Source organism: Peromyscus eremicus, chromosome 5 (genome assembly GCF_949786415.1).
Source record: "Peromyscus eremicus chromosome 5, PerEre_H2_v1, whole genome shotgun sequence".
NCBI classification, from domain to species: Eukaryota; Metazoa; Chordata; class Mammalia; order Rodentia; family Cricetidae; genus Peromyscus; species Peromyscus eremicus.
This window is the reverse complement of record NC_081420.1, coordinates 87401857-87418392: the sequence shown is the minus strand read 5'-3', so window position 1 is coordinate 87418392 and position 16536 is coordinate 87401857. Positions and strand designations below refer to the sequence as shown.

General features: G+C 49.7%; 1 protein-coding gene and 1 pseudogene across 1 annotated transcript in view; one reads left to right on the top strand and one right to left on the bottom strand.

Moving 5' to 3' along the window:
* The first annotated feature begins 1593 nt into the window (after nucleotides 1-1593).
* On the top strand, nucleotides 1594-2143 carry LOC131910637 (cofilin-1-like; annotated as a pseudogene).
* A 9438-nt stretch (nucleotides 2144-11581) lies between these two features.
* Nucleotides 11582-16536, bottom strand: part of C5H16orf74 (chromosome 5 C16orf74 homolog) — a 23508-nt gene continuing 18553 nt past the window's right edge. Inside the window, exons 3-4 of the mRNA XM_059263910.1 lie at nucleotides 14237-14389; nucleotides 11582-12027 (exon numbers count right to left, since the gene is read on the bottom strand). Coding sequence (XP_059119893.1) covers nucleotides 11969-12027; nucleotides 14237-14389 — 212 coding nt within the window. The 3' untranslated portion in view covers nucleotides 11582-11968. The remainder of the gene's footprint in view (nucleotides 12028-14236; nucleotides 14390-16536) is intronic.

The window sequence follows — 16536 nt, the reverse complement described above, 5'->3', positions numbered from 1 at the left end:
CTGGCTGTTCTTCCAGAGAACCTGGGTTCAATTCCCGGCATCCACACGGCAGCTCATAACTGCCTGTAACTCCAGTTTCAGGGGATCTGACACCTTTACCCAGACATACACACAGGCAAAACGTGAATGCACATAAAAAAATAAATTATTAAAAAAAACAACAATCAAACAAACACCAAAATCAGGGGCTGGAGAGATGGCTCAGCGGTTAAAAGCACTTATTTATTTATTTATTTATTTATTTATTTATTTATTTATTTATTTGGTTTCTTGAGACAGGGTTTCTCTGTGTAGTAGCTTTGGAGCCTGTCCTGGAACTCGCTCTGTAGACCAGGCTGGCCTTGAACTCAGGGAGATCCTCCTGCCTCTGCCTCCCTAGTGCTGGGATTAAAGGCATGTGCCACCACGGCCCAGCAAGAGCACTTGTTTTTGTAGATGACCATGGTTTGATTCCTAGCACTCAAATGGCTCACAACTGTTTCTAACTCCAGTTTCAGGGAACCGGATGACCCCTCTTCTGACCTCTGTGGGAACCAGGCTGCCGAGTGGTACATAGACATAACATATGCAGGCAAAAGATCCATAAAAATACAAATTAATTTTAAAAAATAAAACAAACAAGCAAAAAACCTCTATGATGTCTCCATAATGGCTCTGTTGATAATGTGTTTGCCATACAATCATGGGGACCAGGAAGCCAGGTGTGGTGGTGCACATCTTTAATCCAGGCACTTGGGAAGCAGAGGCAGGCAGATTTCTGTGAGTTCAAGGCCAGCCTAGTCTACATAGTGAGTTCCAGGACAGCCAGGGCTACTAGTAAGACCCTGTCTCAAAACAACAACAACAACAACAACAACAACAACAACAACAGTCAGGCATGGCACACACTGGAAATCACAGCTCTGGGAAGGCAGAGGTAGGTAGATCCCTGTTTCTCACTAGACTGGCATCCTATATGACTTGAGGCAAGCTCCAGGGTGATGAGAGACCCTCTCTCAAAAGCAAACAAGGTGGGCAGCATTTGAGGAGTGGCACTGGGGTTGTTCTTTGGTCTCCACATGTGTGCACATGTTTACATGCACCTGCACACATAACTACACACAAAAACAAGCAACACACAAAAAAGCCTAAAACCTGAGATGTTGAGTAGGGGGAAAAAAAATCCACACACAGGACTGGAGAGACAGCTCAGTGGTTATGCTCTTCCCAAGGACCTGGGTTTGATTCCAGCACCCACATGGTGATTGACAGCCATCTGTAACTACAGTTCTGGGGGAACTGAAGCCCTCTTCAGGCCTCCATGGGCACTGGGCACACATGTGGTACACTGGCATATGGGCAGGCAAAACGCTCTTACACAGAAGATAAAATGATAAAAAGCAGCAGCAACCAGACACAGAAGTCTGTGCAGTGTGATTTCCTTCAACGATGCATCCACAACAGGCAGGTCCCTAGCAACAGAAAGATTCATAGTTGTCAGGAATGAGGAAGGGAAAATAAAACTGTTCGTGGGGTTCAGTCGGATCCTGGCAGCAGCTTTGGCGGCTCAGTTCTTCTGTAGCTCTCCCTGTCTCCCGTTCACTTCCTGGAAACATGGCCTCTGGTGTGGCTGTCTCTGATGGTGTCGTCAAGGTGTTCAATGACATGAAAGTACACAAGTCTTTAACGCCAGAAGAAGTGAAGAAACGCAAGAAGGCAGTGCTCTTCTGCCTGAGTGAGGACAAGGAGATCCTGGTAGGAGATGTGATGCAGACTGTGGACAACCCCTACACCACTTTTGTCAAGATGCTGCCAGACAAGGACTGCCATTATGCTCTCTAGGATTCAACCTACCAGACCAAGGAGAGCAAGGAGGAGGACCTGGTGTTCATCTTCTGGGCCTCTGAGAGTGCACCCCTTAAGAACAAAATGATCTATGCCAGCTCCAAGGATGCCATCAAGAAGCTGACAGGAATCAAGTATGAATCACAAGCAGACTGCTACAAGGCGGTCAAGGACGCTGCACCCTGGCAGAAAAACTAGGTGGCAGCGCTGTGATCTCTCTGGAGGGCAAGCCTTTGTGAGCCGCCTCCAGGCCCCTGCCTGGAGAGTCTAGCAGCCCCAGACCTGCTCTTGGGTGTTGCAGGCTGCCCTTTTCCTGCCAGACTGGAAGGGCTGGGGGGATTCCAGCAGGGGGAGGGTAATCCCTTCACCCCAGTTGCCAAATGTCCCCCCACCCCCACTCCCTGGACCATCCTGCTCCTGCCACCCTGACGGTTCTAGCTTTTCCAAACTGCTTTTATCTTCTGATTCCTCTTGGGTTGAAGTGGACCAAGTCCCTTTCCAGGCACCCAGTTTGGGGGGAGCCTACTTTTTTTTAACAACGCCCCTACTCCTCATGTTCCCCCATCTCATCCATGCTGGCAACTTCTAACCACAATAGTGACTCTGTGCTTGTCTGTTTAGTTCTGTGTGGAAATGAAATGTGGAAATGACCCTCCCTGCACCAGCTTACCCTTGTTCTCGGCCGCTCATGGCAGCAGGACCAGTAAGGGAGCTTCAGTTGAAAAAAATAAAGAAAAAGGCTAATTAACAACAACAACAAAAGATTGTTGATGGTGTTAATGGTACTCACTCTTTGTTGGAGCTTGTGATAGAATTGTTCTGGAATTGGTGGATGGTAATGGTTACACAGCTCTGTAAATTTACTAGAAGTTGCTGAATTGCACATACTCAAAAGGTATTTGACTTGGCAGTTGTGAATGGGGTGAACTGGGGTGGGGCAACTCTTCAATGCAGTTCCCTCTCTGTCCACTAGAGGGCCAAGAACACCAGCGCTTGGCTCCACTGTTCTCCAGGATATGGAAGTAGTCTTCCTTGGAGAATGAAGTTAGGTAAGGTAGTGAATGCCTATCACCCCAGCACTCAAGAGGCAGAGACAGGAGGATTAAAAGTTCAGGCCACACAGTAAGCCACTATCTTAAGAACAAAGGAACCAAGGAGAGGAGAAAGGGACCAAGGGAACAGAGGGGAGGAGGGGAAAATCAGAGGGAGAGGGAAACAAAAGGGAGGAGATTACAGGTCTGGGCAGTTGGGAGAAGAGTATGAGGGTCTGGTCCCTGGATGAGATGAGACCCACACAAGTCCCCTGCTGGGCACATGCTGCAGGGACACAGGACTCAGCAGAATTTGCTCCCGGGAAAGCCAGACCTACTTGAGCGGAAACAGCAATTGCTGTCAGATAATAAGCCCAAGTGCAAGATACCAAGGACCACACTAGCATGGAGGATGAACAGTGAAGGAGTCAAGACAATCATACTTCTGAGTGGCATATAGGACCCCCTCCTCTGGGAGTCACCTCCTGATGCCCACCCTGTCAGTGCGGCTGTTCTTGGGGGCTTCCCTCCAAAGATCAAAGTGGTGGGGAAGCTGTCACTCTGCAGTGTGACCTCCAGCAGTGAGCAGATGTCTTTGATGTCACCCTTAATGGACGCTCTACTTCCCGACCTTCCTCTCCTCACAATCCACGACTTCCACAACTCCAACCTAATCTCAAGAAGAACAGGCAAGTCCTCCCTGAGACTGGAGGCACACGCCTGTGATCCCAGTGCTCTGGAGGTGGAGGCAGGGGGTCAGAAGTTCAAAGGCATCCTCAGCTACATAGCAAGTTGGAGGCTAGCCTGGAATAGATGTGACCCTGTCTCAAAAACAAACAAACAAATAAAACTTGGCATTGGCTTATCCAGATGGCTTAGTGGGTACAAAGGGCTTGCTGTGCAAGGCAGGCAGCCAGAATCCAAACCCCAGTACCTACCTAAAGGTGAAAAGAGAGGACACACTCCACAAAGTTGTTCTCTGTTCTCCACACTGAGGATGGCAGGCACCCCACCCCCCATATACACACACAGAGTAAACAAATGTAGGGGGCGGGAGAGAAGCCTGTTTTTAATTAAAGCAAAACTTGAAACTGACCTGGAAGCGCAATGATTATGGGAGTATGGGATATGCAGCATGACACTCTCTATCTACATTTAATTCATTTATTTACTTTTTAAAAACAGGGTTTCCTCTGTGTAACAGCCCTGGCTGGCTGTCCTGGAACTCGCTTTGTAGAGCAGGCTGCCCTCAAACTCACAGAGATCCTCCTGCCTCTGCTGGAGTTTAAAGGCATGTGCCACTAAGCTCAGTCTTAACTTTTTTTTTTTTTTTTTTTTTTTTTTTTTTTTTTTTTTTTTTTGAGGGAGTCTGTAACCAAGACTGGCCTGCAACTCACTAACTATGTAGCCCAGGCTTGCCTCAGACTTGAAGCTTCTGCCTCCCAAGTGTGGGGACTAGAGGCATGAGCCACTATGCCCAGCTGCTCTCTACACTTCTGCAGGAATTTGACGTGGATGGAGTCAAGGGTGCAACATATTGCATCAGCACTGGGCATCAGGGGCAGATGAGCTACCATGAGCCCAGCCTTTGGGAGCCGTGGGCACCTGGAGCCCGGTGCTCCAAGTAATGCCGTGTCTGGAGGAGCCAGCGTGCAGTCTCTAGATCCCACCAGGTGGCCACAGGTATTTGCCATCCACCTGTGGCTGTGTGCAGCCTGGCAGTGTGTCCTACCCCTCCCTCCCTGCGGCCTGTTCCCGCCTGCAGCTGGCCCGCCTTCTGGGTTTGGCGGGGGAGCCATCACGACAGCCCCACCGTGCACATTCTGGCTGGGCCAGGCGCTCTCACACGGCTCCGACATGGTGTGAATACACTCTTGTGTCTTTTTACCATCTGCTGCTGTCATTAAAAAATTACATTTCCATCTGTTTTCACACTCCCCCTCCCCACCTCCCTTCCTGCAGGAAAAGGCATGAATCCCAAGCGTTGAGACCAGACCAGTCCTTGTCTCCTGGAGCCTGAAAACCGTCCCTGGACACACACAGGGGTTGGGCTGGTGGCCTGCACGCAGCAGAACCTGTCTGTCTGTTTCCTCTTCAGTAGTCATTGGTAATGATCTCAGCTCACAGGAGCTGTTCACAATGCTTTAAAATTTCTATTTTAAGCTGGGTGTGATGGTGCGCACCTTTAATCTCAGTGCTCAGATGCAGAGGCAGGTGGATCTCTGTGAATTTGAGTCTAGCCTACATAGTAGGTCTACATAGTAAGTTCCAGGACAGTTAGGCCTACACAGAGAGACCCTGTCTCAAAAAAAAAAATTAGGTATATATGGGTATATATAGGTATATATGTGTGTTTGCTTCCTTGTATGTCCTGGTATTCTCAGAGCCTGGAAGACGGCTTCAGCTGTTCTGGATCTGCAGTTATAAGCAGTTGTGAGCTGCCATGTGGCTGCTGGGAATCCAACTGTCTGGAAGAGCAGCCAGTGTTCTTAACCTCTGAGCCACCTCTCCAGCCCCAGGGTATTTGAGAGAGTCTCACACAGGCCTCGAACTCTCCATCTTCCTGCCTCAGCCTCTGAGAGTACAGGCCTGAACTAGGGCCTCAGGAGCTAGACTCACAGAGCTTTGCTTTTTCGGTTTGTATGTGACAGGGCCTCCCTATAGCCCAGGCTGGTCTTGAACTCACTCAGATACACGGTGAGATCCTGTCCCCATAAAGGGGGTAGGGTGGGGACTGGAAAGCTGAAGTTACAGCATTGGCCTAAGTTGAGAAAGTTAAGAGCAGCGGCTGCTTTTGCAGGGGACCCAGCTTCAATTCCACAATGGTGGCTCACAGCCAGCTGTAACTCCAGTCTCAGGGGATCTGATGCCCTCTTCTGGCCTCTGCTGGCATTGCATGTATGTGGTGCACAAACATACAGGCAAAACATCCACACACATTCAATAAATGGCCGACAAAAATTATTAAAAGTTTAAAAATGAAGGGTAAAAACAAAAAGAAGGAAAAAAGGTTTGGTGGTTCATTCCTTTAATCTCAGCATTTAGGAGGCAGAGGCAGGTGGATCTCTGTGAAGTCGAGGCCAGCCAGGAGTGTTACAAAACAGCCAGGGCTACATAGAGAGACTCTGTCTGGAAAACAAACAAACAACCCCCGTTCTGAACTAGTGCCAATACTGGTTTTTTTTTTTTTGTTTTTGTTTTTGTTTTTTTTTAAAGATTTATTTATTTATTGTGTATACAGTGTTCTGCTTGCATGTGTGCCTGCAGGCCAGAAGAGGGCGCCAGATCTCATTATAGATGGTTGTGAGTCACCATGTGGTTGCTGGGAATTGAACTCAGAACCTCTGGAAGAGCAGCCAGTGCTCTTAACCTCTGAGCCATCTCTCTAGCCCCCGCCAATACTGTTAATATTATTTTTGTGCGCGCGCACGCGCACGCACACACACACACACACACACACACACACATACACACCACAGTGCACATGCGGAGGTTCAAGAACAACTTCGTGGAGTCAATTCTCTCTTTCACCTCTACATGGGTTCCAGGGATTGAACTCAGGTCATCAGGCTTTGTGGCAAGTGCTTTTATCCACCGAGCCGTCTTGCCAGCCCCTGCATTTTCAACTAATAATAGATTCAAGGCTCACCTAGAAGCTATTGAGAAGATCTGGGGGTGTTGAAGCACAGCTGTAATCCCAGAGGTTGAAACTGGAGGATCAGAAGTTCAAGGGCAGCCTGGGCAACATGAGAATCTGTCTCAAAAACGAAACAAAAGCCAAGTGTAGCGGTACCTGCCTATGATCCCAGCACTCAGAAGGCAGAAACAGGGGCAGAGGCAGCGGGGATTGGGCTACATAGCTGTATTGGAAGTGGCCAGTAGGGAGGGTCCTTGACCTCTCTCAGCGGGCACCACCAGGGTAGCAGCCTCCAAAACTGACTTCTCTAGGCATGCGCTGCCCAGGGAGGAGACCTCAGGCTGCTACAAGAACATCAGCTCTAGATTGGATTCCCGGGCCCAGGATCGCCCTGTAGGAGCTCCAGGCAGCTGGCCCTGTCTAGTCCTCCCACCCACTCCCCTGTTCCCAGGCCTGTTGCCATGACACTAAGCGGCTGGATGAAGAGAGCTATTAACCTGGGCTAGTGGCTGAGCAGGCTGGAGGACTCAGCAGAGCAGGCAGATGGGGGACCCTCAGCCTGTGGACTCAGCCCCAGCCCTGAGCTCCAAGGTCCCTTGCATTGCAGAGGGATCAGGAAGGAAAGGTATCAGGCCTGGTTCCCTGGGGATGCAGGATGGCCAGTGCACAGCAAACAGGGCAGGGGAGCCTGGACCAGCAATAAGAACACAGCCTGCAGAGAGACTGGCCCCAACCCATCACACCTCCACTTACTTGTTGATTCTTTTCCCACTTTGGTGGTACTATCAGTTTGAACCTATAACCTTATGAAGGCTAGGCAAATGCTCTACCACTGAGTTATACCCCAGCTCTATCTATTTATTTATTTTGTGGTACTGGGAATTGAACCCTGGGTCTCATACGTTTTAGGCCAACAAGATGGCTCAGTATCGGGGCTGATGAGGCAACTCAATGAGTAGGAGCACTGACTGCTCTTCCAGAGGACCTAGGTTCAATCCCCAGGACCCACACGGTGACTCACAACCATCTGTAACTCCAGTTTCAAGGGATCTGATGTCCTTTAATAGCCTCCTTGGGCCCCAGGCATGCACACGACACACAGCCATACATGCAGGCAAAACACTCATACACATAAGAGAATAATATTAATAAATGTCCAATAATTTTCTTTAAAGAGCCAGGTATGATGGTGCATACCTTTAATCTCAGCACTCAGGAGGCAAAGGCAGATAAATCTCTGAGTTCAAGGCCAGCCTGGTCTACAGAATGAGTTCCAGGGAAGCCAAAGAAATCATGTATTAAAAAAAACCAAAAAATCCAAAAACCAAAAAACAAATTTGGAAAAGAAGAGAGAGTCAGTAGGTAAGGGTGCTTGTCACCAACGCTAATGAGGACTTTGATCCTCGGGATACACATGGTGGGAGAGAGAACCAGCTCCCAGCTCCCTCAAGTTGTCCCTGACCTCCACATGGGCACCATGGCACGTGTGTACACACCCTACCCTCAAATAAATACATAAAGGTATAGTAATAAAAAAAATCTTTGTTTTTAAAGAGCCATCTAGTACCCATAAATGGTACCTGTTTGTGAGGTGTTTCCACAGAGGATGCTGTGGGCAGAGGCGGTATAGAACCACGCTTAATGTGGGTTTCCCCCTCCAAAGGGCAACCCAGATCTGAAGAAATCAAGAGGAAGCCTGTGCCTCCCTTCACTTCCTGTTTTCCCTGCAGGAGCCCATCCCCCTCCACCACACCCCCACACCCCCGTGACATCAGGACCCACTTCTTTGTTCTAGGGACTCCCATGCCCTCGGTCCAGAGTGGGATTGCTGAGGAGTCCTGGTCCTTAGCACCTACATTAGCACACAGCTGGGATCCTATAAGGCAATCTAATAAACCCCTCCTAGAATAGATGAATACATATTATGTTCATATTCACATTCATATATATATATATATATATATATATATATATATATATATATATATATTCTATTGGTGTGTGTGTGTGAGCATGTGCATGCTCGTGCAGGCTAGCATCAGTTCTCTCCTTCCACTGTGGGTCCTGGAAATCTAACTCAGGACACTGGGATGTGTGGGGTGGCAAGTGCCTTCACCAGCTGAGCATTTCATCAGCCCACAAGCAATTTTAACTCAGGCCATTGGTGTTATTGCTGTAGTCTGAATGTTGGAGTCCCTTCAAAACCATGTTGGAGCCCTGCCTCACAGATAGCATGGCCACACCTCTCCTCTCCCCATGTGCTTCTGCCACTGAACCTTTGACATGGTTCCCATGAGAAACCAGGGTTGCTGTTCCCTCTTCAGGTCAGGAATACCTCATAGCCCCATGTCACTGCTAAAGTGACAGCAAGTGGCTTTGGAGACAAGGTGGTCCTTGCAGAGCACCAGAAACCAGGCCACCATACTGTGAGGAAGCCCAAGCCATCTGTGGAGAGAAACCAAGAGCCAGGGACCAACTCACCAGCTTTGCGGTGGGTAGATGGGTCACCTGGGTGGGACACCTTGGATGTCAACCTTTCAGCCTCATGTGACATGTCTCAGTTGTAGTCTCATGAAGCAGGGATGAGCTGTCTCTTTGAGCTCTGCCCAGGTTGCAGATTGGTGACCACAACAGATGTTGTTCTGTCACAAAACTGGGGCTATTCCATAGCAGCAGCGATAATCAGAACAGAAGGCACACAGGAAGGGGAAAGCTGGCCACGGGGCTAGGTTGGGATGAAGGGAGGCTGAGCTCTGCTCTCTGGGGGAAGCAGGAAGCCTGTGGAGCTTGCTAAGCAGGGTGGAGGCCAATCAGAGAGTAAACTGGCAGCAGAATGAAGGGCAGGGCCACAGGGAAGCAGAGACCCAGCATCCTAGCCTCCTGCCATCATGGCAGACTGAGCAGAGCCTGGGCAGACCAGGCTGGCCTGGAGCCTGGTGAAAAGGGGCAAGGCATGACGAGAGAAGAAATCAACACAAATTGATACACCGCACAGGCATCCATGACAGAGGCACTGGAGTTTGAGCTGGGGCCAGAAGGGAGACAGCGTGGTGGTGAGGTCTTCCCTGCTGGAAGATGCATGTCCAGAGTGCAGTGTGGCTCTGGCTCATCATCCCCCAGTCTACACATGCTTGCAAAGGTATGATCTTTCTGGATAACAATCTTGGATAATTTCTGGATAACAATACTTGATGTTTTGTTAAAACCAACGTTATTGCCATCAAGCATTAAGTCAGACTTTATTTTCTGGACTTTTCAAAATTAGTAAACAAACTTACAATTTTTATTTTATTTTTTATTACTTTACTACTTTATTTTGAGACTGTCTTACTGTGTATCCTTGGCTAGCCTGGAACTTGCTATGTAGACCAAACTAGCCTCTGCCCCATTCCCCCAAGTGCTGGGATTAAAAGGCATGTGCCACCACACTCAGCTCATTTACTTATTTTGTGTGTGTGTGTGTGTGTGTGTGTGTGTGTGTGTGTGTGTGTGTGTGAGAGCATGCGCACGCCTGTGCAGGCTAGCATCAGTTCTCTCCTTCCGCTGTGAGTCCTGGAAATCTAACTCAGGACACTGGGATGGGTGGGGTGGCAAATGCTTTCACCAGCTGAGCATTTCATCAGCCCACAAGCAATTTTAACTCAGGCCATTGGTATTATTGCTGTAGTCTGAATGTTGGAGTCCCTTCAAAACCATGTTGGAGCCTAAATATTCAACATGGCGGGACTCAGCAGTAGTCATCACTATTGTATTGGGACTCAGCAGTAGTCATCACTATTGTATTGGGACTCAGCAGTAGTCATCACTATTGTATTGGGACTCAGCAGTAGTCATCACTATTGTACGGCTATGACCAGTACCTGACACAAGTTAAGAGAAGGTTGGCTCGGTCTCCGAGCGACCTGGGACTCACTCAGGTTGGGCTACACGTACACCCTCTTGTAGTAACACCTAGGAAGCCTTGCTCCCTTACCTGCATGTCCTAGGCACACACCCCTCTTCAAACAATACACCTGCCAACCTCAGACCCCACTGCATCAGGCTACACCTATACCCCTCTCTGAACAATGGGGTTACCCTTCCCTCAGTGACCACCAAGCTTAGATATTTCCTACTCAGACTCATTCCCAAAACATCTTGGTCCTAGGGTAGAGGGCCAATCCAGCCTGAACTAGTTTTGAGTACATGTGCAAAAAAAAAAAAATGAGCTTTGAGAGAAAAATCTCTGTTTGCCATTTTATGTTTATGCATAATTAAGCATGCACATGATTAAAATCAGATGCATTATGAGAAATGAACATTGCATAGTAGAAAAATGATATGGCCGGGCAGTGGTGGCGCACGCCTTTAATCCCAGCACTCGGGAGGCAGAGCCAGGTGGATCTCTGTGAGTTCGAGGCCAGCCTGGGCTACCAAGTGAGTTCCAGGAGAGGCGCAAAGCTACACAGAGAAACCTTGTCTCGAAAAACAAAAACAAAAACAAACAAACAAAAAATGATATGACCTAAACTGCCAAACAAAATAGAAATCTAGGGCTGGGGAGATGGCTCAATGATTAAGAGCCCTGGCTGCTCTTGCAGAGGACTCTGGTTAGGTTCAGGACCCACACAGTGGCTCATAACTACCGGTAACTCCAGTTCCAGGGGATCCAGCGCCCCTTTCTGGCCTCTGTGGGTACTACCTGCATGTGGTGCTGAGACACACACTCAGGTATACACACATACCCATAAAATAAGTATTAAAAATAAAACAGAAACCATCCTCATGATGGCCCTCATCAAGTAACCCTGAAGCTCATTCTGTTGCACTCTGAGAAAGGAAGCCCCCAAACAGTACCTGAGTCCCTTGTGGGTGTCTTCATCGATGGTGGGCAGGCCTTACAGTGTGTCCTTGTCTTATCTATCACTCCCTTTAAATGACATTCCTGGCTGCTTTGCCATCTCTGTGGGCTTTTTATTTCCCCTCCTTGAGAAAAGGCCAAGAGTGTGGACACACTGCACTCCCAGCCTTGACTGCCTGTCATGTCCTGTCTCTCACCCTGGCAAGGCAGACACCCCCCCCCCAAGCCCAATAAGCAGAACCCCACAAGTCACAAAGGTGCTTTATTTATAAATCTCACTCAGGACGTGGGTTCTGTACCTGTAAAACAACTTATAAAAAAACAGAGGCCCTGCTCTGGCGAGAAGTCCTTATGTGCTGTGACCTTGAGGGCCAGGGTCTGTGGTCACAGTGGCCATAGGGCAGGGTCACTTCCTCCTCACCAAGCTGGGGTCTGGCTTGGCAAGAACATGGAGGTGACAGATGTCTGCTCTGCCGGGGCCAGAGCCCTGCTGTGTTCCGTTGGCCACTCCTGTCTTGGTCCAGGGCCCAATTCTCACTCCTCATCCAGCTGCTCAGGTAGCCATGTCCCCAACACCTGGGGCAAGGGGCAGTGAGGCAAGAAGCTGCCACACAGGTCCCACCACTTGGTGACTTCTCAGGCTTCAGGGTCCAACTCTCCATCATCTTGATAACACCCCAACTCATCCATCCAGACTAGGAGAAAGAGGGGATCAGCATCAGGAAGGGCTCACCTTAACAGGTCTTCTGTCAGCTTCCTCCCTAGGCCTAACATTCTTCACCTCAGGCCACTACCCCAGGATCCCACAACCTGGCATGAGTCACTAAAAGCTGAGAAGGATCCCCAGTGCCTCAGATCCCCCACCACCTAGGCCCTCCTGGGAACTAGGGAGATCAGAATCTCCTTGGGTTTATAGATCTGGGGGATGTGTCAGAGCTGGGGTGCTTCCTCAGGACCCCTGGAGTATGTAACAAGTGTTCCCAGTATGCAGGGCCCTGGTCCAGTCTAGTGACATTTCTCTTAGTAACATCAACAGCACAGTCATGTGCAGGGCCCGAGGTCCTCAAGAGACCTCTGTCTCTCTCTTCTTGTCTTCCCTGCACAGAGGACGACACTGAGGCTTAGGAGATTCCCAGCAGCTCATCTAAGGGGCAGGTGGAATTCTGGAAGCATGGTGGAACCAAAGTGTGGGTTTGAGAGACTTTGTGGGCCACCCCCGCGGCCCCATGCACTCTACACTTGTCCAAACTTAAAACGAACTTCTTCCAAGGTTCAGGAGCCTCCTAAGCACTCAGCTTTAGTCTGAAATGTCACCTCACAATTTTGTGGGGTAACCACCGACCTTGGGAACTTTCAGAAGAGGATGCTGTGTCTAGAGAGAGAAGTGCCCTCGTGGCAAAGCTGAGGACTTGCATCTCTGATGTCCTCTGGGTCTGCCTGGACACGAGCTGGGAGCCAGAGAAGCAACGGGCGGGAGCCTGGCTCACTTCCACCCTGCTGTGGGCCCTCAGGTGAGTCACTGTCCTTCCCTGGACCCTTTCCTTTCCCCTTCTCTAAAGCAGAGCTACACATAGTACCTACAGCCCACAGTGTTGGAGTGAGGAGTAAATGAGGTGTGCATCCATCATGTAGCCTGGTGAGGGGCTCTGGGGAAAGCCACAAAAGAGGATGAGGACTGTGGTTTGGCTGGGCCTTACGCGCCGGAAGCTTGGCCCTCAGTACGGTGATGCTGAGAGCTGGCAGTTTGTGTAAGAGAGCAGCCCAATGGACTGATGAGGTAACTGATGAGATAACCAATGAGGTACCGGGTGTGGCTGCCCTCTGCAGGAATCCAGGGTGGTCCTCTGGGATCTGAGCTGGTTCTCTCGAGAGTTGAAGGGAACAAAGGTGGTTCTGCCCTCCTGCCGATTCCTACCTCTCCCTGGCACCGACTCCTTTCCGGCCTGCTCAGCCATGATGCCACCCACCCCTATGGGACTCAATGGAGTTTCTCCATCACTTGTCCATCAGCCTCTGTGAGCCTCAGTTTGTCTGTCTGTAGCTGAGGGGGTGAGATCTATACTAAGTCCATTCCTGAGCACCTGTGAGAAAATGACCCATTTTCTCAGTATGGACCACCAGCCACAACCACCCCACCACCACCACCAGCCCTCTTTACCCCTTTGGTGTTGGAGACGGACAGAACCCAGGGCCTCGAGAGCTCCACCACTGAGCAGAGGCAACCCTTTTGTCAATATTTTGAGACAGGGTCTGGCTAAGCTGCCCAGGCTGACCTTGAGCTTTCTTTGGAGCTCAGGCGGCCTTGAACTTGTGATCCTTCTGCCGTAGCTTCCCCTAATAACTAGGACTGTGAAGCCGCCCCACCAGGCCTAGCTCAATGCATCTCCATTCAGTGCACAAGAGAGCAGTCTCTCCTGCCAGCTCCGAGGGCGTCAGCAGGAGACACCCATCTGCACCCCACCCTGTACGCTGTCTGACCAGGAATATTTCATATCTTCCCTTTCCTCACATCTGGAAAACCCAAGAACAGCTGCAGCCTGTCGTGGGGCTGTTTCCCAGTCTAGCCTGTTGTCCAAGCTGCTGCAGCCAGCACCATGGAAGGTGGTAGGCCCTGCTGTCGGCAGGGATGGAGCATCTTTCAATTCTAGTGAGTGGTTAAGACATGGCATGGGGGCCAGCCCAGACCAATCCATCATCCTCCCCGCTGCCAGCCAGGACCGCTCAGACAATTGCTCATCCAGCTACATCTAGCTAGGGCTGGCATCGTGACAAAGGGCCCAGAGTGGAGTGGCCACAGAGTTGCCCATACATTAACATGCTCGGGGGAGATGGGAACCAGGTCGGGCCATGCATGGCACAGAAGGGGTCCTGGGAGCAGTCTCCTGCATTGTGGTGTCGCCTCACCTGGCTGCTTGGAGTCTCTGGAAAGCCCCGTGCCTGTCGGGGTTGGTGGTGTAATGATGATGTTGGGGACACTCAGGTGTTTGTCGTTCAGCACAGGGGCCTCGTCATGGTTGTTGTTGCTGCTGCTGCTGCTGCTGACACACATCTTAAAGCCTGAGGGATACAGGACATGACAGAAAGAGAGCATCAGGCCCTCTAGGCAGTGCCTGCCAAAGTCACTCAGTCCCTTGGCCACACTCTCTGAATGCCCATGCTCCACAAAGGGACACTGCCAGTCTCACTGACAGAAGGGGAAGCTGAGACTCAGGAAAAGGAAATGCACCCCCAACCTTGCACAGTTCCACAAGGGCTGAGCTCGGTCTGTCCCCAGAGATATGCATGGGCGTGGTGGCCTTTGAGTGGCATCTTCTGGGGTATGAGCAGCGTTTCCCAAGGTCTGTCCCCTGGCCTTCTGTGATACTCCAGGAAGGGACCTCATAACAAGTTTGGGAATCAGACATATTTGTGACTGAATCCCATCTACTTTATCCTCCTACTGGGCACTCCCAACTCTGCCAGTCAAAGGCTCTGAGAAATCCTGCATGAGGAAAAGATTTAGGTTGTGTTTTTTTTTGTTGTTGTTGTTTTTGTTTTTCATTTTTGAGGATCTCATTCTAGGTCTGTTGTAGAGTATGATTTTAAGGTGTGTTACTTTTGTTTATGTTGCATTTGTTTAACTCTGTGAAGCTGTGTTACTGTGACTGTCTAAAGCACCTGATGGTCTAATAAAGAGCTGAACGGCCAATAGCAAGGCAGGAGAAAGGATAGGCAGGGCTGGCAGGCAGAGAGACTATATAGAAGGAGAAATCTGGGGGAAAGAAAGGAAAGAAGTAGCCAGAGGAGGTCATCAGGGGCCAGCCACACAGCCACACTGCCACACAGCCACATTGCCACACAGCCACACTGCCACACAGCCAGCCATGGAGTAAGAGTGAAGGTAAGGTGACAGAAGTAAGAAAGAGGTAAGGGTGGAGAGATGGCTCAGCGGTTAAGAGCACTGGCTGCTCTTCCAGAGGTCATCAGTTCAATTCCCAGCAACCACGTGGTGGCTCACAAACATCTATAGTGGGATCTGATACCCTCTTCTGGCATAAAGTTGTATAAGCAGATAGAGCACTAATATACATAAAATAAATAAATAAATCTTAGAAAAAGGTAAAAGCCCAGAGGCAAAAGGTAGAAGGGATAATTTAAAGTTAGGAAAAGCTGGCAAAAAAACAAGCCAAGCTAAGGCCGGGCATTTATAATTAAGAACAGGCCTCCATGTGTGATTTATTTGGGAGCTGGGTGGCGGGCCCCCAAAAACAGCTAAAACAAACCACAACATAGCCCAGGTTAAGGCTAACCAGGAGCTCTCTCAGCAGTCAGGCTGTGCACAAATGCTAGGTGATCCTTTTACCCTAGTCTTCCCAATGCTGGGACTGCAGGCACACACCATCACAGACCGCACGAAAAGGCTTTCTTCTTTTAAGTTTTAGGTTTATTTATTCTATTTTATATGTTTGAAATAAGTGTCTGTGAACCAAGTGCCTGGTGCCTATGGAGACCTGAAGAAGATATTGGATCCCTTGAAACTGGAGGTACAGATGGTCGTGAGCTGCCATGTGAGTGCTGGGCACCAAACCCAGGTCCTCCGAAAGAGCAACAAATGCTCTTAACCCCTGAGCCATCTCTCCAGCCCTAGTGGAAAGGGTTTTAATTTGACCTAACCCAAGGCTTCCCAAACTTACGATGACCTTACAGTCCCATCTGGAGGGACACCTGTTCCCATCTAGAACTAAGAGTCACGAAGTTCTTCAGCCCCTTCACACCTTTGCATATGTTGGTCCCCCTGCCTGAAATGCACTCGCTTCCTTTGCCAGGGGAATGAGCTCCTGTCCATCTCTCAATCTAGCATAGCATGCTCATCTTTGGGGAAGGTGGCTCAGGTTGTGCCCTCATGACCTCTTTGACCTGTCTGTGCTCACTTATTCACGGGCACTGAGAGGACAGTTTTTACCTCTGCTTTGGCTGAGGGCACCTGGAGTAGCCACCACTTCCTTATTGGTCCCCTGAGCCCAGCAGAGTCTGGAGCAGAGTAAGTGACAGAGTTTTAAAATTTACATTAAATAATCAAGACCTTCAGAAACCTTTGAACTTGGAGTCCTGTCTTACTCCAGAGAACACCAGACTTGGGGGCTGTGGGGAATGAAGGAAGCCCTGAGTGAGTGTGTATTGTTGATATGGGCACAGCCACGTCAAGGACCCCAGTACCTCAGGTC